The 23808-nt window shown below is 39.5% G+C and overlaps 1 protein-coding gene across 2 annotated transcripts; it reads right to left on the reverse strand.

Moving 5' to 3' along the window:
- Positions 1-4336: 4336 nt before the first annotated feature.
- Positions 4337-15960, reverse strand: prdm1b (PR domain containing 1b, with ZNF domain). 2 transcript variants are annotated; one of them, XM_051391291.1, is made up of 7 exons: positions 15784-15960; positions 15062-15386; positions 11346-11465; positions 9793-10033; positions 7105-8033; positions 6840-6968; positions 4337-6358 (listed from the first exon to the last, which is right to left on the reverse strand). In XM_051391291.1, exons 2-7 carry the CDS (start codon positions 15230-15232, stop codon positions 5783-5785), a joined length of 2166 nt encoding a protein of 721 aa, XP_051247251.1. In that variant the 5' UTR covers positions 15233-15386; positions 15784-15960; the 3' UTR covers positions 4337-5782. The 2 variants fall into 2 exon arrangements, with proteins under 2 accessions (XP_051247251.1, XP_051247252.1); XM_051391292.1 differs by lacking the exons at positions 11346-11465; positions 15062-15386; positions 15784-15960 and adding an exon at positions 10299-10413.
- Positions 15961-23808: the final 7848 nt, after the last annotated feature.

The raw sequence follows: 23808 nt of genomic DNA on the forward strand, positions 1-23808 counted from the left end.
TGAGGTCAGTGAACTCCAAACTGCTCCTTCATGTCTGGACTCTCAGCAGCTGTTGCCTAAACGCAAACGGCCTACAGCCAAGCAAACTGTCTGCAGAGATATAAAAGTAAAATGTCCTAATTAAAACACTACTACTAAAACAGACTTTGCAACTATGTAAAACTTGTGGGGAAAGGTGGTAATGTCCTCCAACTTGAGTGATTTGTGATTACAGGGTGTTTTGTTACTGTTACTGCTGATACTGATTTAGAATTTCTACTGATTTCAGTAAAAATAACTGATAATAAACTCTATCTATCTATCTATCTATCTATCTATCTATCTATCTATCTATCTATCTATCTATCTATCTATCTATCTATCTATCTATCTATCTATCTATCTATCTATCTATCTAATATGCTCATGAGAGCTTGTAAATTTCCTGAGCATAAGTGTCTCACTGTCTTTTCATACATTGAGTCACTTTAGGATTATAAGTATTTCTAAGGAAAGAAGTGGATATAATGTCACTGCCACCAATTGTGTCCAGACAATGCTTGTAAAGGTCTTGTTAACGTAATGGTAATCACACACTGAACTGTCCAGGGTAAGTGAATTGCACTTCACTCTATCAAGTGCAAGCACCAGAATCAGTAAAGTCACTGTAGCATCCATTATGTGTCAGCAAAGTGGGGTCAGGGTTCAGTTTTGATGGTCCACAGTGCTCCAGTAAAAGTAAAAGTACAACAGATTAGATTGTGGCTAGAGAGGTACGACATACTCAAATGTTTCAACCTAATAAGAGCAGTCAATCAGTACTTTACTGCACTATGAGTAAAAGAGTTGAGGCTAGTGTTTTTTGTCCCTAAGGTATACTGTTTTTTTGAATATTGAAAGGAAATGACTCAGCTTTGACATGCAATTGTACTTTGAAGCAATGATTGTTGTACGACATAATGGCACGCAACATGTATTTTACTGAGAGAAACTGGAAATGTTTCCTTCAAAGTCATAAAAGTCTCAAGTTTCTAGAGAAATACCTAGACAAGAAGCAAGTTACATGCAGGATACAATTAAAGCAAGATAACAACTTCCATGGAAATTTGGATTGAAACCCTATAACGTTTATTGATGAGAACTTCCTTGTGAAGAATACACTTAATGGCAGCACTGTGAAGGCATGGTGAATGCAAAAGCTTACATCCCTTTTCCAGTGACCTGATGATAAACTCTTGAAGAGGTAGAACAAGTTTTGCATTCACTAGATTGACTACAACAGAATAGTGGCATTGTCCAACATAACACTACTGTGTTTAGTTTTCTATTTGTGTGTTTCTTTCATTTTTGCCTGTCAATCTCTCAATGTGGCAAGTTAAAGGATGTCCTGTTGACTCTGCTATACAGCTGGCCAATGACAGAGAGAAACTGAATGATGTCTGTTTTCAAAGAATAAGAGAAAGCAACAGGATGTCTGCTTCATTTAAGACCTGTACTCTCAAACAGGCAGCCAACAGTACTCTCAATGACAATGCTCTCTCTAATTAATTTGGTTTTGACCAATTTTGATCTTTTCTAAATCATGACACATAACAGAATATACCTTAGATTATATTAGGCTCAATGATAGCATAACCAGATATTTCCCATTCATTCTAAACCGTCATACCAAAGGACAGGCAGTTATGTTTCTGTTTACATAGCTGATTGTTTTTGACTGGACAGAGCTACAGATATTTCCCAGCAACCAATTTACACATTACTAAGATCTTAAACATTTTTTTAAGTTTTAATGGTGCAACTTGATTTGGTAAATCACTAGTTTAAAACTAGCTAGTTGTAAGAATGTTGTTAGTATTTATATGTGGGGGCCTACATGTAAATTACCTCATGTTTCAAAGGATGTGGTGTATAAATAGGGCTGTCTGCAGTTTGAAGGAGACTCAACTAGTTATATATCAGAGATAAAGACATTGGTTACACTGGATGTTATAATTTTATGTTTTGTCTTTTCTCTTACCTTCATCAGAACAGTACACAGGTATTTTACATTTTCTCTAACTTTAACTATGCTATCTGCTTCAACTGCCTATTTGAACAATAGGATTCGTGTGGCAGGCTGCCTGCCAGAAGACAAGGATTTCCTGTCACCACTGCAGTTTGACTGCACATATAAATGTCTGAGGTGTTTTTATTCTGGTCAGTGGTGTGTAGGTGTCTGCTGTGGGGTTCTCCCCAATACTAGACTGAGGAGTTATTGCACAGCAAAAAGAAAAAGAAAGTGGTTAAGAGACAGAGAGAGAGGGAGACTGTGAGAGAATTACTGTAAAGAACAAACCATACTTACAGTAACTTTGCTAGAGATATTGTTGTTTGAAAGTGTGTCTCACTGCAATGGAACGACAATGATCAAATTAGAATCATATTTTGGGGTTTCATGTTTGTTCAGGTATGCCTGCTGTGCCCGTAAATACATCACAATATTGTTGTCTACCTTTAACTATCTATCCTTCAACATCCTGTCTGAGAAAAAGGTGCTCTATAATGGTAATCAGTTACTTTGACCTCAAATAAGATTTCTTACTTCAGGGCAATTTTTCTCCAATAAATGTTCTAAAATTAAACCCAAATACACAATGACATGATACTCAACACCTGCAACATTTCTTACTGTAAAAACTGTCAGCATTGGTTAGGGACAATGACTGATCTGGCATTACACTCATGATTTTGTAATATCCTGATGTAAGCAGTGCTTTTTCAGAGTTTCATTGGTAAATGACTAGTCTCATTTCCTGTATTTTCTAGGAAAGAGTTTGAAAAGTGAACCAATAAGGGGAATGTGTAGGGTGGGATTGTTGCAAGGGAGTGTGTATTGTGTTTCTGTCTACAATATACAGGCCCAATAACTATGTCATTGTAAGAGTTATGTTAAAATGACCACATGCATTTCTGGCTACTTTGATATGGTAAGTCAGTGATCCCCTATCCCATAACAAATAGCCATGAGCCAGGTTATAGTGTGATTGTAAAACCAGTTGTAACGCAGACCGCTGTTTGTTTGTTTACAAAAAAACTCCACAGGGAACCTTTACATTTTGGCCAATAGTCTGCACAAACTAAGAGAAGACTATATATTTGTAATATTTGCACTAGTGCAGGGACTGGGAAGGTGAATGTATTAGGCTACTTGTAATTAATCAACTGGTGAAAAATAGGATATCAAAATTATATGAAATAATATCACATCCCCAATTAAGGAAACACAAACAAGGATAATAGCAAGGGACCCAATATGGACACCTGGAGGACTCCACCATAGAGTGGGTCATTTAAAAAGGTGGTTTCTAGAAGTGGAAGGGCCAATTTGACAAAAGAAATTTAGACCAAAATCACTAATGCCAACAATGTTTTTCACTGATTAAAATAATAAAATCAACTTCATCAAAATAACAAAGGTAAACAAGAATTTAAACTGAATGTAAAATCAGTGATGCTTGAAGAGAATATGTCCATGGATAGATATTAGCTGACAATGACTAAATGCCTGTTCAGGCATTCAAGTCAAGTCTGCTGCTATATTTGCAAGGCATACTCACACACTCTTTCACAAACTGCAACATATATCCTGCCACACAATTCACTTGAAATGTTTTGCTGTCAACGCTGCTAATGTTGAAATAGTATTTCATAAGCCCCAGTTGTAGAAGCTCTAAGTATGTATTTCCTGCAAGGGGTGTTATTGTCGTTACTTGCCACTCTCTGCTGTGCTGAGTTTTGTTTACTTGTAGAGAGTGTCAGGGACAAGGTCAGAGCATCGTTTACATAATGATCCATTACACAGAGTTGGCTGACTGAATTCAAATAAAAGATCAGATACTTTTATTTGGTAAGGTGGGGTCAGATTGTTGAGTCTCATTCCCTGATCATCAAATATTGATGTCAGCTATTATCACTAGCAGTCTTAGGCAGTAGCTCATTCCTAATAATAATATTACAGTCATAATATTACTTTTCCCAGTAATTACTATAAATTTTCAGTAATAATATTACTGTTAGAAAATAGTAGTTACAGTATCACTTTTGTTGTCAGCCCATACTAATTTGGAATCCAACAATCCAATCACATCCTTGATACAATTTTTGTAATCATAGAGGAAACTACCTTGGAAGATGGAACCACTTATATTCAGCGGCTGGAAATATTTGAGTTACTTTGATTTTAACAAACTAAACTGGATTTCAATCGTCAATCGTGGGATTTTAGGAATTATTTCTTTCCTTTCCTCCCAGTTGCTGTATTGTTCACTATTCAAATGTATATACCAGCATGAAAACACACACAAAATACTAAACGTATAGAAACAATATCTTTAATATGCTACATCGTGTAAATATAAAAGTATCATCAAAATAGTCTCTCACATATAAATTCTTAACATCTCAGAACCTGTTTCCAAAAATAAACTACATAGACAAACATATTGTACAAAAGAAAAAATAACTACAATATGAAAAAAAGTACATTACTGGCTCAGGAGTAAAATGTTCCCATCTTCTGGTTGTGGGTAACACCAAAAGCACACAAATCTAGTTGCATTTTTATTCCAGTGCTAAGTGACAAAAATATTAACAATGTTATAAAATTGTGCTCCGGTGTTGCTTGTTTTTGTTGCCCAATGCTGAATATGAGGTACTGGTGTCTGAATTAAGATTTGGATGAAGCTCAAGTTTACAAACATTTCCAATAAAGCTTTGTACGTGAGAAATATCTGAAACATTTGAATCCAGTAAATAACGATTCACGTAGTTACTCAGCAAGTTTCAATGTAAAATCATTGCAGTAAGAAACAATAAAAGCCATTTTTCAAAGGATCTCGTACACACATTTCATACTGTGATCACATTGCATTTCTAGTATTTTGTTTCTTTTGGTGGCATTTGGTTTTGTTTAACACAGTTTGATACTTTTATTTATCAATTAGCTGATATCTAAATTAACGTGTGAGAAGTTGCTGAATAATCAAGAAAAAAGGTGTATAATGCTTTGTCTGAACCTCTTTCCTCCCTACTAATGTTAGAATGAGTTGCAAATTGATCCAAAACTGGTGCTACACATTCATGTTCTTTGATTGTAATTTTGGCAATTGCTTATTAATACATATTTTCAAAATGCCTGATTTTTCCCTTTTATATCATAAATAAATTAAATAGCTGAGGAGCAGAAAGGTGGATTGTGCTATCACTGTGCCCTGTTCCACTTGTCGTACACATGCACCCAAAAGCTCAAACACACTGTCACACAAAAAAGTAAAACGATGCACAATATAACAAGTGAAGACTCCTCCACAAGTTGTTCCTGAGTCCATTTTAGGCTTCCCTAAGAGATCAAATCCCCGTGGAAATGTCAACACATATGAAAAAAGCACTAGCATAAAAAAATCTAACTATGATACAACTAAATAAATATAAATGACTTTTTAAAGTAATAAGTTAAAGCACAAAAAAGCAAACACTTCTCTACCTGAGTGAAAAGAGTTTTAAATACTTCACAGCTTAACAACATCCTCCCTGTTTTCATTTTTTAAACTGATGTTCAGGAGGAAGTACAATCACTGAATACCCTCAGTCTTTGGAATGCTCTTCTTTTGGTGCTGCGCTCATTGGATTATGGAAGTTTATTTTCTCTGTTATTCTCCTTCATGGACAATATAGAGTTTTATTTGGCGACATCTGTTTCTGTTTTTTGTTGATGGTATGCTGTCCTTGTCCTTTTTATATTTTCTCCTCTTTCCCTTCCTTCTCACTCTCCTTCTGTCTTCACTGTTGGTCGTTTGTGGAGATGAACAACGCTGGCCCTCTCCTGATAGGCCAGCGGAGGGCTGTGGTGTGATGTAGATACAGCTGATTGGGCCATGGGCATTGTTGATGCATTAATAGCGGTCGTCAGAGCTTTCAGCAGTATGGTGGCCTCTCTCTGGTCTTCCTTCCCCTCGCCTTCCAAGGTGCGAGCCAACCAGTGCTCTACAGCTTCCTCCACCTGCGGCGCAGATGCTGTCTCTGTGAGTGTGTCGGCCTCTTGGCTTGCGTCAAACCGCTCCACCATCTCTTTCATGTGTATGTTGACAGGAGCATTGGAGTTAGCCAGGCAGCAGCTGCGCTGGTGGATGCGGAGGGAGAAGCGGTGGAAGAAGGCCTGGGCGCAGAGCTGGCAGCGGTAGGGGCGGTCACGGCTGCTGTGGAGGCGGCGGTGCAGTTTCAAGTGGATGTACTGGGTAAACTTTGTGCTGCACAGCTTGCACTGGTAAGGTTTTTCCCCAGAGTGGAGGCGCAGGTGTGTTTTCAAGTTGCTGGTGCTACTGAAACGCTTGTGACATACCTAAAAAACATGAAATGAAAGGTTAATGCTTCTGTGAGCAACATTCACATGACTAACACCTTAAGAACTGATTGTGTTTAGGTTTATTCCTAGCAGTACAGTATGATGTCATTTTGATGTTATTAATAGCATAGAATCAGGGTTGACTGTGTTATTCCAGTTCTTTCATAAAATGACAGCGACTACTTTTCTTTCTTTGTAATACCAGTTCTATCCTCACTCTTGGCACTCACACCCATAGAGTCACACTTTAGCAAACAAAGGAATAAAGATGCTATTACATAACAAGGTGTGTAGTGGCTGAATGAAAAGGTAGAAAGGTATGTGAGTCTGTGTATGTGAGTGTATTATGTTTGTTTCTTGTCTCGTGTCTCTGACACTCTCGATTTTACATTGTCATGGTGAGATCAGTAAAGGGCTTGTAATTAAGCTTGTAAAGAGAGAAGAAAACATACATTTAGGTTATGATTTTACGACATACCTGACATTCATGTGGCTTCTCCCCAGTGTGGACTAAGTGATGTTTCTGGAGGTGGGCCAGCTGAGTGAAACTCTTTTTACATAGGTTACACTGGAATGGTCTTTCACCGCTGTGTACTCGGAGATGGACCTACAACAGATCATACAAAAAAAGTAGTGAGCACTGGTGTCAAATGGCAAATTATTAGAGTTAGAATTTTGCGTCTTAAAATTGGAATACATTAAATACAATTATAATTACAAGAGAGAGGTATTGAAGCTGTTACCTTGAGGTTAGACAGCTGTCCAAAAGTCTTCGAGCAGATATTACATTCATACTTGATCTTTCCATTCTGCTTCTTCAGTGGATAGGGTAGGGATTTGTGGCCAGGGCCATTTCGTGGTGCTGTGTTACTTTTGGTCATAGCAAGGCTTAGATTCATGGCTTCTTCGCAACCAGAGGGTGAGTGCTCTGGAGACTGATGCTGACTGCTGGGTTTGGGGAGAGGGGACAGCTCTGGGGTGGCTGGGGCGCCTCGTGGTGGCGACACATTTGGTGTTAGTTCTTTCAGACCCCCTTGTTGCGACGGATGGTAGGGGAGGGACACTGGAAGTAGATTAGGCTGGCTGATGGGTGGATACGGGAGTCCATCTGTGCCTAGATAGCTGCTGTATTGGAGGGATGCCCTTGAGGGCAGCATCCCAGGAAAGGGAGGGGAGTACGAGGGGAGGAGGAGGCGAGAATAGTGCGGGCCGTAGGGAGGAAGGAGCTGGTAAGTGGGCTGGAGGGGTCTGGACTGGGGGTAAAGGGGGTAAGATGAAACAAGGCCCTCCCTGTGGCCGTAGAGACCATGGAGGTGAAGAGGGAGATTTCGGTGGGGGGATGGGAGTGCAGGATGGTGCTCTGGTAAGTATGGCTGATTTAAGCCCAGGTTGGGCTCTCTGTGTTCAGGCTGAGGGGAAGGAATGATCCCCCGGTCTTCTGGATCTCTGTTGCTCTTCTCCTCCTTCTCAACCTTTTTGCTGAAGTCCATGATCTGGTCGTCAGGTGTGTCAGGTGGAGTGTCTCTCTCCAACATCTCCACGTCTATCTTTTCCTCATCTTCATCCCTCTCTTCTTTCACCTCTTCCTTTGTTCTTTCTTTGAGCCATGCCTGCTGAGGTAGGTGCTGTTTGGTGTACTCCAATTCATGGTGTTCATCAGAACTCATGTATTCTGTGAGAAAGAAAATTAAAATGTATTGAGTATCCTCACAGAGCTGAATTAGCAAATAATATGAAACCCACATTTCATTTTTGTAGCTCATTATAATATCTATTTAATGTCTAAATTTAAGTGACAATGCCTCACACATACAAGCACACATCCGCCCACCAAAGGCACTCCCTCTTATGGTAAATGATAGTAGTTTCAGTTTTGACTTGACACATATCATAAATCATAAGGTACAGGTTTCTGTTTATCAATCACAGTAGTGCTTTTTGTGTGGGAGAATGGGTCGGTAGTGAAGTGTGTGGGAGTCCATGTGTCATGTCATATATAAGCAGTTGTACGGCAAGATTCTGAGTTTCATTTGTGCAACCTTTTCTTGGTATAGCTGTCATACCGTACTGGCCACAAGAAAATGTGAAACAGCTCTTCCTTTTTTCCTTCTCTTTCTGTTTTTCAGAAAGTCTTTGCATGTCAACTGTTGTTTCATATCATTCTACTGTGCTCATCCAGTAATACATAATACAGTTGATTTGTACATTTTGACAATTTACCAAATCACACCATAGTGTTTTGAATGCTTTAAATGTGATCTTAAATGCAGCCACTGGTTTCTTTAGCTAAAGGTGCCCAGTAATGCATTTGAAAGGCCCAAACTGATTCAAAATTATCTCTCAGTTTCTGCGTTCAGGCACTGCCGCCCCCAGCCCTCAACCGCCAGTACGTGAGCTGCATAACTAGATCGCCTTCATGATATATCAGAAAGTCAAACCCGGAAGACAAACAATGATCAAACCTGGACTTTGACAAAAGTAGGAAGGTGAATGCTTTCAAAACCTTGGTTTTAGTTGATAAAACAAAGTAATGATAACGCCTTAACATTAGTCATTAAGATGAATACATCTGGTATATCCAGTTGGCATGAGTCATCAGACTTTGTGGCAACAGAGAATCATTCAGGATGATGAGGGTATGACTGGCAATTGTACTTATGGCTGAAAACAAATGACTCACAAAGGTACTTTGACCGGGCATTATTCCCCTTAGATTTCTCCACTCTCCTTTCAATCCCACGTCATTTACCGCATCTCATGAACTACTGAGATTTGTTTGGTCTTGCGTGTGTGTGTATGTATTCTCCACGATCTTACATAATTATTTGGTTCTCTACAGTAAACCAGACAGGAAGAAATATCATCCAACTATCTTTACTGTTGGTAAAAGATAACATCAGGTCTTATTCACAGAAAGGGAATGCTGTGTTTTTTTTTCACTTTGAAGTGAAAGAATTTTGCTGATAATTACTATCATCTTCTGAAATATACCTTGCGCTACATGTTTAGTCACGGCAGATCTAAATCTGACTTTTTTTTTTATCAGATTTGGTCTGAAAAATAATTAGAATCCTTGTTTGTCATTGGGCTGACTCACCATCAAAACAACTCATAATCAGCTGTCTTTCACTCCCTCTCACTAAATCATTTTGCAGGAAGATTATTGCAAGGTCACAGGGGAATCAAGTTCACCTAACAAGATAGTGGTTATGGTTGTTTGTGAACAGAAAATCTGTCTGCAAGTTAAGTTTTATTTACAAAATGGACCCAAGAAGCTGTACTCTCAACAACTTCCACTAAACTTTGCATACATAAGCTCTTTTCCTTCCTGTGCCTAAAGATATTTGTTAGTCTACTTTTACCCCTCCTGCCTAAGAGGCCATCACATCTTAATACAAAACTAGGAAAGCTTCAGCTCCTGCTGTACTCACTTTGTTTGATGTCGACCTGCTGGCTGCAGAGCCGCTGGGCAAACTCCTGGCTGTACCACACAAGCAGCTCCTGATTTGGCTCAACTGGTCTGATGGTATAGAAGTAGATGTCCCCATTGTTCTGGCACGCCACCAGGTTCTGTTCGGCCAGAGAGCGGGCCGGGTTGACGTAACGCATCCAGTTGCTCCTGTGGACGTCGTAGCCGTCAACAAAGTTTTGAAGCTGCCCACCACTGTAAATCTGCATGAGAAGAAGAGAGAGAAGATGGGATTAAAACATGTACACCAAAACTTGACTTGTGTGTAACATAATCAGTATTGGATGAAATATTTAATATAGCAAATAGTTGAATTAATGCTCAAATTCTTAAAGTTTTAAATAATATTTGACACTACTGAAGCTGATCAAGATGCTGATTAAAATCTAAATGTTTTTTTAAAACAATCTATGGAAAATAAATTTAAATAAATCAAGATCATAAAGGAAAAAAAGTCTAAAAAATCACCTCTGCCATGTACAGTTAAATATCCTTTATCCTCTTAAGGTATTAGTTACAGTCCTTTAGTCTGTGCCCTCCTGATCTGCTCTCTCTGAGTGTTGCACTCTTGTGTCTGTTTATGCATTTGCTGTCACTATTTGAGCTGAGAGATGGAGGCGTGGCCTCTGAAAAAATCGCTGCCTCTCTCACTTCTTGAGTATTATTGTTTCTGTTTCCTCTTGTCATTTAGTTTCATAAATAGGCTACATGGCAGTAGTATACTACACTTAATTACTTCTTAAAGCATTTAATATACATGTTGGCTTATCAAAACAAGCAAGACGAAAGGGAGACATAATTCTGCCTGACAGGTGCTGGCAAGCAGCCAACAACACAGGCATGCAGACGTGCCTTTAGCAGCAGGTCCACCCTCTTCCTGCGCCCGTGTCATGAGTTTTTTTAAGACAACCACTCCAGGCGAACGTCAGACTTTCACTATTGCACTGGGACAGGAACACCCCTGGCACAGGTTTACAGGAAATAAGACCGGAAGGAAAATACGTAGGATGACAGAAAAAAGTCCTTATGGGAATTGACTCAGCAGAATAGAAAATTTCCTAAGTGACATAAGTCATGTCTGGATAAGAGAGAGATTGGAAACACAGGACATGAAGAATAAAAGGGGGGCAGAAAGGCAGGGATTGTTTGTCTGTGTGTATGAATATTAAACAATTGTCCCTTCCTCTGTGTATGTGACACTTGTTGCATATTGCCAGTAAGGCACTGATGACTGTGTAAGCGTGATTCCTTCTACGTGCCACTAGTTCACAACTTCCTCCAAAAAATTTACCAAAAACCCTCAACTCTGTGTGAAAGCATTTTTGTTTCCTTATTGACGTATTGTCATGGACTTGATGTGAAACTTCTGTATCTGAGCAACATCTGTTTTTCATGAATAATAGAGGAAGATGAATGCATGTCCACAGTTGCTCCTCGACTATTCGCGTTGATGCCTAAATGTTATTATGCAGGGGCACGCGGCATGTGTATATCTTGTATGTGTGTTTTCTTTACCCTCCAGAAGTATTTCCTGTTGGCCTGTTTGGGGACATTGTCTTTGGTGTAGATGACTCCTTGCAGGGGGCCAAAGCGAGTCCCCTGAGGGATGTATTCTTTGCTGAACACGCCTGTCACCTGGAACAAAGACCAAATACATCGTTAGATTTAGAGTCCACAGCAACTAACCCTAACCGTCTAGGTCTTCATATAAAACTCTCGGGTCACAAGAGCATCCAAAAGTTGATGTTTCACGCACTAATTAAGGAATTATCCATTTGGTAAGTTCTTCTTTTTGAGCTCTACACATATAATAATACTTATGTCCAGCAGGTTGTTGGCCTGAGTTGCAGTTGTGTCATGTTGACCCAGAAAGCTCTAGAGCCACGTTTAAACCCGCATTTGAGCGACACACTTTTGACACTAATGAGTTAAACCAATGAAGAGAATTACACTTTCTCTGACCTACTCCACTGACCTCTGACCTGCTAACCTCATAAATACCAGAGAGAGAGAGGAAGCAGTGTCACCTGTTGATTATCTTGTAAACTTAATGAATGACAATAATTCACTGATTCTAAAACTGCAAAGAAAAAGGAATACAAAGCAATTTAAAAGATAATTTATGGATAAATGATTCTCCTAGCTCTACAGACTTCTTCAGATTGTTTCAAAACCTCAAAGCCCTGATTACAAAATGTTCTACCTATATATGAGACACACCTTCATCCATCATGCGATTTCCTTGAAAAGGTGTTTCACAACTCGTGATAATGTATATTTTGAATTACACAGGAAATGTGTGAGGGATTTTTTTGTGGCATGTGCAAGCACCTTGCTGACAAGGGACATATATCAATGTATGTGGTAAGAACAAAACTTGACTTGTTTTGCACGTTACTGAGTCATTGATGAAGTAGTTTTTAAGTGAACTGGATAAGAGAACATTCGGTTGGTAAAAAAATAAATCTATGGCGATGACATACATTACACCCTCTTTATTGTGAAAAACAGCTCTATGACTCACACTTCGTAGAATTGCACAGGCTTTGGGTCAACCCTCCTTAAAACACACCCAAACACACACAGGCCTTCGGACGGCAGCATCTGCGGCACACAACCTTGTCTTGAGGAGCATTGTCTTTAACCCTTTAATACCCTCACCCAGCCTTCCCCACCCCCCATACATAAATACACACTCTTTCTTCCTGCATTGAGAAGTTATAACTCAAACTGACCATCAAAAACGATTTTCATGACCTCTTTTGTAAAGGTCAAACCTTAAAAAACAAAAAATGACAAACACCAGAACATGTTGTGATTATTTATCACACTATGAAGGATAGAGTTGGCATTAGTAAATGATGTATAAGCAGTTAATTAGAAGAACAACAGGTCACTGTGTGTGCGTGTGTGTCAAGCAGCCGTCAAGGCAAGTGAGGTGATTCTTGGATGCGATGAACCGGTGTGACAGCGACATTGTGCTTCGCTGGCGTTGCGTGACTAACACATCGCTGTGGCCGCTGCTGCTGGTTAACCGCTCAGTTTAGCCAGGTTGGGAGGAAGGGGGGAGGGCGGGAGGTCGTGGGGTGGAGGGAAGGGTGTTGAAGAACGAAAAAAAGGAGGGTGGGCGTTCTTAAGTGGACCCACGCTATCACACTCCTGAACGCCCTCCTTTTCTCCTGCCCTCCCCCAATCCCTTGTCTTTTCTTAACCCTCTAGAAATAGCTCATGTGCCCGCCAGGTTGAAGCCTGATGCCTGGCCGGCCGCCCGGCTGGCTGCCTGGCCGGCTGCCTGTCCCCAACGAAAGTTAATCATCTGGTTTTAACCTAAATCCCCCCCACACACACACTCCTCTCCCCAGCTTCTCCCTCCCGTCCATCCCCTCTGTTGCCTGTCTCTCAGCTCACTGGCACCCGTTGCTAATACCCCATCTGCCACGTGCCCCTTCCACCCTTCCTCACATTTCCTGGCACACTTTGGAATAAAAATGGGAGTTAAAGGAAGTTTAGAAAAGGCGTAAAGATGTTACGAGGAATAAGATGATAAGTGGGCTCAACAATCCTCCTTGAAGCCAAAGAGGAGCTGAAAAAGTATGGCGTGTTCATGTAAGTGTAAAAGTTAAAAAACATTATCATTGTTTCCATCCAGACTCTTTTCGATTTGACTCAAACACAAACTTTGACTGGAACAAGTGTGTCATACACTCACCTGTGGAAAAATCCCTTCCCTCTGATCCTTCCTGATAACTGTGTTAACTGTACATTTAAGGTGACACGTGTATGCACACCATCCCACCAACTTAGACAAAGGAGTGGCTGTGTTGTAAGATCATCACAGGAAATTAGTTTCCCAGCTCGCAAGGAGGAAGATTCACATGACACTAACTAGGAAGGGAAACCACTGGAGGGCCAGTTTAACTAAAGCAGATTACCGACAAGCATGTGAGTGTGCTTGTGCTTGTTTTCGTGTGTAATTTCTTATCTGAATTGTTTTTGACTCACTGATCACATATACACACACATATGACCCCTTGCTTGTTTGCCAGTAAGTGTTTGTTGTGTATATAAAATACAATTAGATTAAAATAACTCTCTTTTAATTATGATTGGTAAGCCAGCACTGTTGCATGTGAGCACAAGCAAATGGCAATCAAGTTTGGCTCCATCAAGTGTGAGCATGTGAAGCATTTTGTAAGATGTGTCGGCTGGTAAACAAGGGCTGGGGATTTGAAATTAGACCTCGAAGAGATTTTATCACCTTAGTTTGCATGCTTTCCTCATGCAGCAGTAAATGCTGCATAGAGAGGAGGAAGAGATGAGAGTTTGAGAGCTAGAGAAGAGGAACGACTACAAAAAGTGTGTGCCTTGGTCAGAAGAGAAAGAGGAAGGGGGCAGTAAAGTTAACCACAAGCATCAGAGTGTTGAATGTTAAGAGTGAACACAAAAGTGTGACATCTTTCTCTCTTCCTTTTAAGATGGCGATTCTCTCTTTAGTTGCAGTACAAAATCCATTCCAGACATGATTGCAGTTCTTTGCAGCAGGTGACATGTCTAGGCACATGCCTCATTTTACTGCACTGCAAGCCAAACAGTCAGCTGACTAAAATAGGTCAGGATAAGGATATTGCAATTACTCTTCCTGACTCACCTAAGTGGAAAAGTGCATAGGAGGTAAATAGAACTGTCAGGCGTGGTGTTGTAAAGAAGGGAAAAAAGAGAGGAGGAGCCATGATGCGATTAGATCACCTGGCGGAAACAAAGCTGATCCCTGACATCTTACTCTGTGTGTTTGTGTTTATGTCCTGAGCCTGTGAGTGCATTATATGTACAAGACAGAAGTGCAAATAAGCTGAACAATGGTTGAAACATTAGGGTGACATAATGGAAGTTAAGGTGGCCAGATGACATAAAAAGCCCCCTGACCTCAAGCTGCCAGTGGCCTCATGTCCACCGCCCCACATTCACTCACACACACACACGCTGTACACTCTACTGTATGTGTGAAGAACTCATTAGTCAGCAACTCTTTTGTTCTAAGTAACCCAATGCAGATGGCCCAACAGAATGTTATGTAACAGAGAATTAATATTTTGAAATGTAAACACTACAGCCTTAATCTGACCAAACTGTGATTGTGACTAATTTAAAGTTACTGTAGTTTGGAAGATTTGAGAGTAAACCATTCTTAATTTCAATGGGTAAACAATCTGAAGGAACTAAATTGCTCTTACCTCATTGTCTGTGCTGTATTCGAAGGTGAGGTTGCGTGGGATGGATGTCATTGCTTTGGGCAGGCTGAAGCTGGGGTCCGACACCTGGTCTGGAACAATGTAGGTGCAGTTGAGGGCAAAGTCCATCTCCCTCCACCCGGTCATGTCTCCTTGTGTGCTATCCAGCTTCATCTTGACAATATAGAATATACTGTATGTGATGGATTCAGGCTTTAGACCTTTAGTTTGGTTTGGTTCTGTTTGGTTTAGGTTGCTTTGGTATAGAAGTACTTTGGTTTTATTGGGTAGGTCCCTTGTCTTAGGTACGCTGGTTAAAGTTCAAGATCTGAAAAGGGAAAGGGAGGGAGAAAAAGTGTCACAGAAATCAGTTATCTTTTTGACATTGAGGTTAACTGACAATATCACAAACAACCTACTGTAGTAAACAATACTACAGTTGGCTGTTCTGGTCTGAGTAATCTCAGTATCCAAAGTAAACAAAATCTATGACTGTTTGAAATCCCCCGAAATCTTTTTAACCATTCTTATTATCCATTATTTAAAAATGCTTTCTGGTAGTCATTCAGTATTCAAGCAGCCAGTTCCATTCATAAAGAACAAATGAACTAACCATTTCTTATGAGGCCAAAAGGTCAGCTGTCCTTTTCTGCTCATTCTGTTTGCTTATCCATATTGTATCTATCCAGTCCTTGGAAGAAAAAAAGAAACAAGATATGACTTACTTTCACACATTCATTCAGCTGTAGGATCCTCATTTCTTTGGCTATGTCATCCCTTGGTTGTTTATTTTCTTTTCTCCTCTTTGTACTCTCTCTTCTTTCTCCAGTGTTTCTTCAGGGATTCCTCTGTTAGATCCTTTGGGTATCCGCTGTGTCCACTCTGTCACCGTCACCAGAAACTCATGAGCCTGGATTGCGCCAAGCTTTTTTAGCTCAACGCCCTGGCCAATCACAAGCCACCGTGGTCATGTGATCGAGCCATCCGACACACAACTGTTGGTTTTGGACAACAACATCAGTGACGTTGTACACTTGGCCAGCAAGTGGCTGTTGTGATGAATGTTTGCACATATACACACACACACACACACACACACACACACACACACACACACACACACACACACACACACACACACACACGTCCATGTATGCACACACAAAGAAGACATGTTAATGAATGAATAAAGGAAGAGCAGATGGCTGGCCTGTTGCCACTGAAAAACACACTCATAGACTTTTGCTTGGTTTGGCACTTAATGAGCAATCTGCTGCCACTGTATCTCCTTGACCTACATCTCACTGTAGAACATCTTTAAGACCCCTAAGACCCCCGCCACACAACACTATATGAATCCGGATCGTATAAAAACACACATGCACATTTTTTCCCCTACATTTTAAATTTAGTTCAAAAGAAAAAAAAGTTGCATAATAATAATGATGTTCTCTCTCCTTTTACGCAGAGATACTTGCCCTGTGCTGATTAGTGCTCTTCACTCGTTCACAGGGACAGATGTAGGGCAGGTCATCCCGGCACGTAAGAAAGAGACTTAGTCACCTGTCTGGTTAGCATCCCCTTTACTTTCAGACACACACACGCATACACAATCTATATGGAGCTCTAGGTCACCTCACCTGTGATCTGCATAAAGATAGCCAGGACAGGAGAGAGCAGTTAAAACAACATATGGAGGTAGAAAAAAAAGAGAATGTGACTTTTCTATATGCGGAGACGTGGCCTGTGCAAAACAAAAGCACATGTGAAGATGTGTTTTTTCATGTTAAGTGCCTTAAAACACATAGGCTTATATATGAATTTATCAAATTTATCATATGTTATAAAGGTACATTCTTTCTTTATATGAATAAAAATATATATGTAAAATTAAGATTTTCACTTGATGTTTTACGTTTCACAACTGAAACATCTGTCATGGTCATTTTTGTCAGCTGTGACACACATAAGTGTGCAGAAAATTACTAACTTCTACATTTAAATATTATTGCTGTAAGTACAGCGTGCATCTTTACTCAAATTTACTTAATGTTACATAATCTGCCGGCTGAATGTTGAAAATGTGTAAATTACTGTGACAATGCTGGACTCAATTCCTTAAATTCCTTGTTCCTAAAAACATGCACTCCTGTTCAGTTTTTAATGATAATAAAAAATAAAAAATTATGTGCCTATTATGTAATTTAAAATGTACCATAAAAGCCACAGAAAGAGATCAAATATGTCAAACAACATTTGATTTCCCGGACACACACTGTTATAATACTACACAAACCGATGAAAATGTATTTCACAAATATTGTTAAAGTGCAAATAAAAAAAAATGTATACAATATTTTCACGTACTTGAAAAAATATACTGCTTACATTATAAACTGCTGTAAATCAATATAGCTATATATTTTTTTTTTAATTATAACTATATTTGTGTCCGTCATTAACCACCCAATCCTCTCGCCCTTTCTTTCCTAACTTGGCTGGTGAAATAGTAAATTGGCTGCCATATGGCAAGACTGCTATTCCAAGAGTGGAGCTTTACTGCTCAGTGTGACATTGGGGTTAATGGTGGTGGTAGAAGGGGTGTGTGTGTGTGTGCGTGGTGGAGAAGGAGGGGAGGTGGGGATTTGGGCTCTTTCACTGGCCTGCGCCTGGCTGGGCTAATTTCTCTAATTTGCAGACAGTCTGGGCCCAGGCTCAGGGCTCAGAGGCTAAAGACCCGGCACTCCAGGATAGCGGGCTAGCCGACTCATCTCACCCCTCCACACACATCACATCCGGGACATCAGATAGTCCCAGACACACTTTTTTCTAGGAAGGGAAACCTCACTCGCAGGGCAAAGAGAACTGGGCCTTAGCACGAAGAGGGAGGGAGGGATATAACGGCACCAGATGAGTCGAAGAGGATAAGTGGAGAAAAGACCTGAGGTCAGCTATATCGAAGCTGTCTGAGACAGAGAAAATCAGACAAAGTAATGTGGCCTGAAACGTGATAATACTAATTTGATGTTACCTGTGCATTTTGTAATAGTCTGGTCTGAATATACACCTGTTGCCATGCAGTAGTCTAAGTCTGTTGCTCTGGTGTTAGTAACAGTGCAGAGAAAGCTGCCACCTGCTCTACCAAATGTTGATTTTATAAGTGAGTTAAATGAACTGCTGCTAAACCGATACCCAGTGATAGTTGTTTTGAATGTTTTGGAATAGCTTCGGTAGTTATACTGAAGGAGAAACTGTAAGGTATAATGTTGGACTAAAGGTATGACAAGCAAATTTAAACCACTACTGCTAATGTATATTTACATTCAGGAAAAAATCAATAAAAAGAAATTAGGTGGTAATATTTTGTAAAATATTCATGAAACATTCTTTACTGATTTCCACCATCAACAACAACAAAAAAAACTTCAATTTTTCATGTTCTGTTTCCATGGTGATGGCCAACCCACATAATGCTTACAAGAGTTCTACACGTGAATATATGTGATGTATCAAGTATTGAATCATTAGCTTTGCTTCAAGAACACAAATAGGGCAATTAGGAGTATAGAGTAAATAATCCTATTGTTTTCCCATCAGTTACCACTGATTCCACCAACTTGCACCACCCCAAGCCCCATTACCCATGTACCCCAAGCACTGGGCAACCAACCCATGAAAGGAGCCTTTTTTCTGAATCCAAGTTTGACGGTGTAGTTTTAAACACAATTCAAGATAAACGATCGAGTAAAGAAGAATTAAGAAATTATTAGGAAACCTTTAATAATCTTTTAACTATGTCTACTAAAATAACTAATAATTGAAATTGCAATTAAATGTTGGAAATGTTGCAATTCTTTGTATTCTGAATAAAGTTATCTATCTACACAAAAATATTGAGGTCAAACTTGACCTTTGACCCTTTTTTCGGAAGTTACGGTATTCTGCCTTTGCATTGTCTGCATAATAATAAGGGGATCTGCCAAAGCAAAAGGAATTCACTTCCATTTGATCACTCATTTGGTTAACTGATCACTATATAAAATGAGTATATGATAATAATGACATCTACATACAATTTGGTGAGCATAGTACTAGGCTAGCAGTTTGTCAAACCTAAGCTAGCTAACAAATAATTTTAGTAGATTTCCTTTTTATCTCTGCCTTTCTTGTAGTCTAACTCAATCTTTCTGACCTTTATCTTGGTGTCTGCGTTTCAAAGCCGTCTTCGCCAACAATGGGGCCTTCTTAAGAGCTAGCTCCAGCACCGCTTGCTTTAAAACATTATTCAAGCTACTGTGTACGTTAGAAACGCTTCAATGATATTAATTATTACCATGCTGAAGTGTATGCCTATGTAACACACAGGCATAACACCGTAGCTCCAGAGCCTTAACCCAAGAGTACCTTTACTCAAACTGAGTTGTTATTCTGCCTTTGAAGTTACTGTCTCCTAAAGGTAGAGTACCTTAACTCAGTTTGAGTGTTCTGAGTTATGGTATTCTGCCTTGGTTTTTCAGGGAGTTTTGGAAGTCAAAGCAAAGACAACCCAGTATTTTCTCCAAAAATACCCAACTAAATTGACTTGAGATATTTGTCATTAAAGTAGGTCTTGACAATGACAAAAATTACAATAATTAATTTTCGACCAAAATTGAAGGACTTGCAAAATAAACAATTTAGGCGTTTTTTAAACCAAAATATCAGAAACAATGGAGTCTGCATCACACTACTCTTTTTAATCATTGTGTTATTAAAACACGCACGTTATAAATGAGTGCAAACATTTCTGACAAAAAGAAAATCCTAACTCATGTCAACTTATTAACCTTTCTCTGAGCTTAGAAACTTTTCACTGTGAAAGTTGATGTGTTGTGTTGTCAGTTGTGGTGTAAGTGTTGTTCTTTCATTGAGAATGAAAGTGATAACAATCTAGTCATGGAAAAAATGACCATGAGTCAGAGTCTGAGTATACTGTCCTGTACTGGAACCATGCCACTCCCCAAAATATATGAAACTCAGGGATAAGTGATGACAATGTTTATCAGTTCAGTTGCTCTGTCTTTCTTAGTTTCTGGGTGGCCCCAATCCTTCTTGTTCTATTGGTGCTTCCCTCCCTTTGTGTTTTTCCAGTTCTGCTGTGGTAAACAGTAAGCAGCTGAGCAGCAGATCATGACAAACAAAAAGAGGATTATTTAGCTGTTAATGCATTGTTACTGTGTTACTGTAGTTGTTGTCCCTAGCAACACATCCACAGCCACATCCATGTTACCAGGAAGTATATGACCTATAGGAAGTAGCCAGAGAAACGTCACTTTTTGGGGGGTTGTTGTTTACGGAGCCTGACCAGCTTAGTTTTCCATCAGATCTCTTTAACCAGGAGGATTATCCCCGCTGGTTGAACCTTAAATATGCAAGATTACATTATTGCATTTCATCATTAACATGCATAGGCAATTGTTTTCCTGGAAGCATGTTTTGTAAGGCTTTTTTGAGTAGAGGTCTTTGGTCCTGCTGTTATCAGTGGAAAAATCCTAAAGTCAGGGTTTGTCCCTGGGTTGCTTTGTTTTCAGAAATCTTATCATCACATTTCGTTAAACTCTATTATATAACCAGAGGAAGAATGTTTTTGATCTATTGTTTGTATGTCAACAGATAAGATGCACCTTCTTCTGCTTTAAAGAAAATGTTTTTCACTTCCAGTTTATACACATCAAACAGTACAGTGTGATTTGACAAACATGTCTTCCTTGAAATAATTCACAACTTGTTTGACCTGTTACATTGCTTCAGGGGATACTGTGACTTCACTGGAAGAGGAGTGTGTAGTCAAGACAATAAAATGACAGATAATAACTGCTTTGAAGCTTATGGAAGCAATCATGTCTACATATGGGGAAGAAACGATCCTATGGTATCCAGAGGTCAAGGGGGGTCAACATACATAATCCAGGTATGATTTGAAACACAAAAGTGTCATTTTAATCTTGATGTGTAATCTTTGTCAATCCATGACGGTCCAATCCATGATGTATGGAAGATGTTTGTTACCATAAGAGGTTAAAAAAACAACAGACTTAAATCCTCCTTTTCACCATCTGTCTAAGGAGTGGTATAAGGTGTTGGGTATTGTTTTCTTCCAGCGGATTCAACCACTTCTATCGTTATTGTTAAATTCTGTGGAGCTATGCCAGATTCTTTGGAAACATGGCAAAAAAAAAACAAAAACACAAAAGTCTTAAGAAGGGCTGTTCTGATAGTGAAACTCACTCTCTGTAGGTGCCGCAGTGGGCGGTTCCAGCCAAGCTGGAGAGATAAAGAAATAGAGGGAAAGAGGTCAGTTCATTTTAGAATAAGGTCATACATTAGCCGTACCTGGATTCCCTAGATTCATTTGAAAACGCCAAGAATGCATTAACACGACTTCATTTTCTTAGTAAAGCCCACGCAAATAAAGACAGAGGCGGTTGTGGAGAAACAAGCGTGTCTGTTCAATCGACGGACCAGCAGGATAAATCTGAAAGGGAAAAGTGAAAAAGCAGCACTTGCTGCTCCCTCGTCACCACCCCTGAGGGGCCTTTGAGCACGGCCCTTAACCCCAACTGCTCTGTGGGCAACAGATCAGACTGTGGTTGTACTGGGCAGCTTCCAGGTGTGAATGTGTGTACGAATGTGATCAGGACGTTCCTGAAAAAGAGAGACTTCCTCTGAGTTAAACAAAATTAAAAAGAAAAAGACAAGGATGTTGGTGCACAAAGCATTACTGAAAATGCCAAACAGGTTTGTAGCCTAGAAGTGACTTGAAGAGTCAACCTTATATCACCTTTCTTAAACCAATCACCACAATGTTGACTTTGTGGTTCGAGGGATGCATGCTACAGATATAAAATGTACTTTCCTTTTCAAGCCAAAGCGAGGCTATTATTAGTGGATGACCAGTGCGTCGTTCTGTTGCAGACACAATGTACTGGAAAACGAGTTGCTGGAACTGGATTTATTCAGAGCATGCATGTGTGTGTGTGTCTTTCTGCCTTATTGCAAAGCGGTTGATTAACAGACTCAAAGCTGCATTGACAACTGAAAATGCAAAATAAAGAACCCATGTACTCTAACTGTGTAAGACACACACAACGCAGCCACATTACAAGTTTGTATATAGAGTTGTTAACTGCAGTTGAAATCAAAACAAACTTATAGCGTATGGAGCAAAGTGTCTTCAAATTATCTCTTTTAAAATCTGACACTTTTTTCACCTTTTGTGAGTCTGTTTATCCTTATAAGGTTAATACAAAGTGAGAGCTCACACTTTCTCACCATCTGTAGAAATAAGCCAGAGTTGTTTTTCGGAGGCTGACTGTGACAGACCAAAATAACACATCTCATTTTCACACCTCCTCTTGGTTGCATGCCATCACAGAAGAGGAAGGAAGGAGAAGGACGAGCCAGAGGCCTCAACAAACATCCTTATCTGCAACATCATCATCAGTCTGTTTACCATGTATACGGTAACTTTGAACCATATGAGAGCTGGTATAGGGGACATTTCAACACTTCTAATTTATTCTGAGAGCATGTCTGGTATTTTGAAGAGATGTTCTTTCAAATTAAGCACACACGTACACATGATAATTTCCCTCTGGACTGCTAAAATTGAAGTAAACTTAGAAACTATTTACATTATGTTTTGTTTTCTCACACAAGTTTGTTGGCTGTGTGCAATCCACGCTGCACTGTAAACTAAGCCTTTTTGTATCTTTTAATGACCCTATGAGAGTATGAAAGCAATGACAGTAATACATTGCTCATACTAATGTTAATAAAAGAACCTTGATCGTATACTTAAATGGGCTTGGTGTCCGGCCAGTGTCATTACCACAAACATTTACAGCTCATTTTTTCTCAGTACTGATATTTATCTTTCTGTCACCGTCAACTCTTGTTCACACTCTGCGGGATGGTCTCTTCTTCTTTTTCAGAAAACATGATAAGCCTTATAATGCTTGCCTTTTGCACTTATTAAGAGAGTTAATTTCTATTAAAATTGGCTTAATCAAAGCACATATGTAAGGTGTGTCTTCAACTTGATGCTGTGATTCTCTCAGTTTAGATATGTGACTGTTCACACTTGAGCTGGTAGCAGCAGAAGAGGAACATATGAATGGTGTGGCACCACTTAGGCATAATTACATACTATTTGCACTATATGCAATCTCTCTCATGTTCCTCCTTGAGTCACACACATAAAATATATCAACACAGACGCAGTTTCATTCCATTGCTTGACGTTCAGTCTCGGACAATCAGGTACATGCTACCAGCAGACATGATTTTATCCCTGGCCTACGGAAATGAGGGCCCATTCTCTGATTCATCACATTGAGAAAGACTGAGAAATGAATATGTTTCACAACCAGTATAACGTTTATGCACTTTGAAACAGGAGTTTTAAGCTGAACAGAAAGAAAATGGTATCATGCAGCAGTGGTGGAAGAAGTACTCCTTTATTTAAGTAAAAGTACCAATACCAAAATGTAAAAATATTCAATAGTCAAAGACAGTTGCATTCAGTATAATCAGCTACATGTACTTAAAAGTAAAAGTACTGTTTCATGAAAATTGACAGTGACATTTTATAACAAATCTGTGTTTAATTTTTTGACTATTCTCTAATTTTAGAGAGACCTCTTGCAGGTCTCAAAGATGTATCTAAATAAAACTATCAGAGAAGTTCAGTGGAATCCCTCTCTAGCGAA

This window comes from Dicentrarchus labrax, unplaced genomic scaffold (genome assembly GCF_905237075.1).
Source record: "Dicentrarchus labrax unplaced genomic scaffold, dlabrax2021, whole genome shotgun sequence".
NCBI lineage: Eukaryota > Metazoa > Chordata > Actinopteri > Moronidae > Dicentrarchus > Dicentrarchus labrax.

What these genes read in the sequence shown, in the direction of transcription:
- prdm1b (XM_051391291.1), bottom strand. Translation starts at nt 15,232, where the DNA reads ATGAAGCTGGATAGCACACAAGGAGACATGACCGGGTGGAGGGAGATG. An exon ending in GACAGCTGTCTAACCTCAAG is followed by an intron (nt 6,969 to 7,104) that starts GTAACAGCTTCA and finishes GATCTGTTGTAG; the next exon opens with GTCCATCTCCGAGTACACAG. An exon ending in AGAAGCCACATGAATGTCAG is followed by an intron (nt 6,359 to 6,839) that starts GTATGTCGTAAA and finishes CATGTTTTTTAG; the next exon opens with GTATGTCACAAGCGTTTCAG.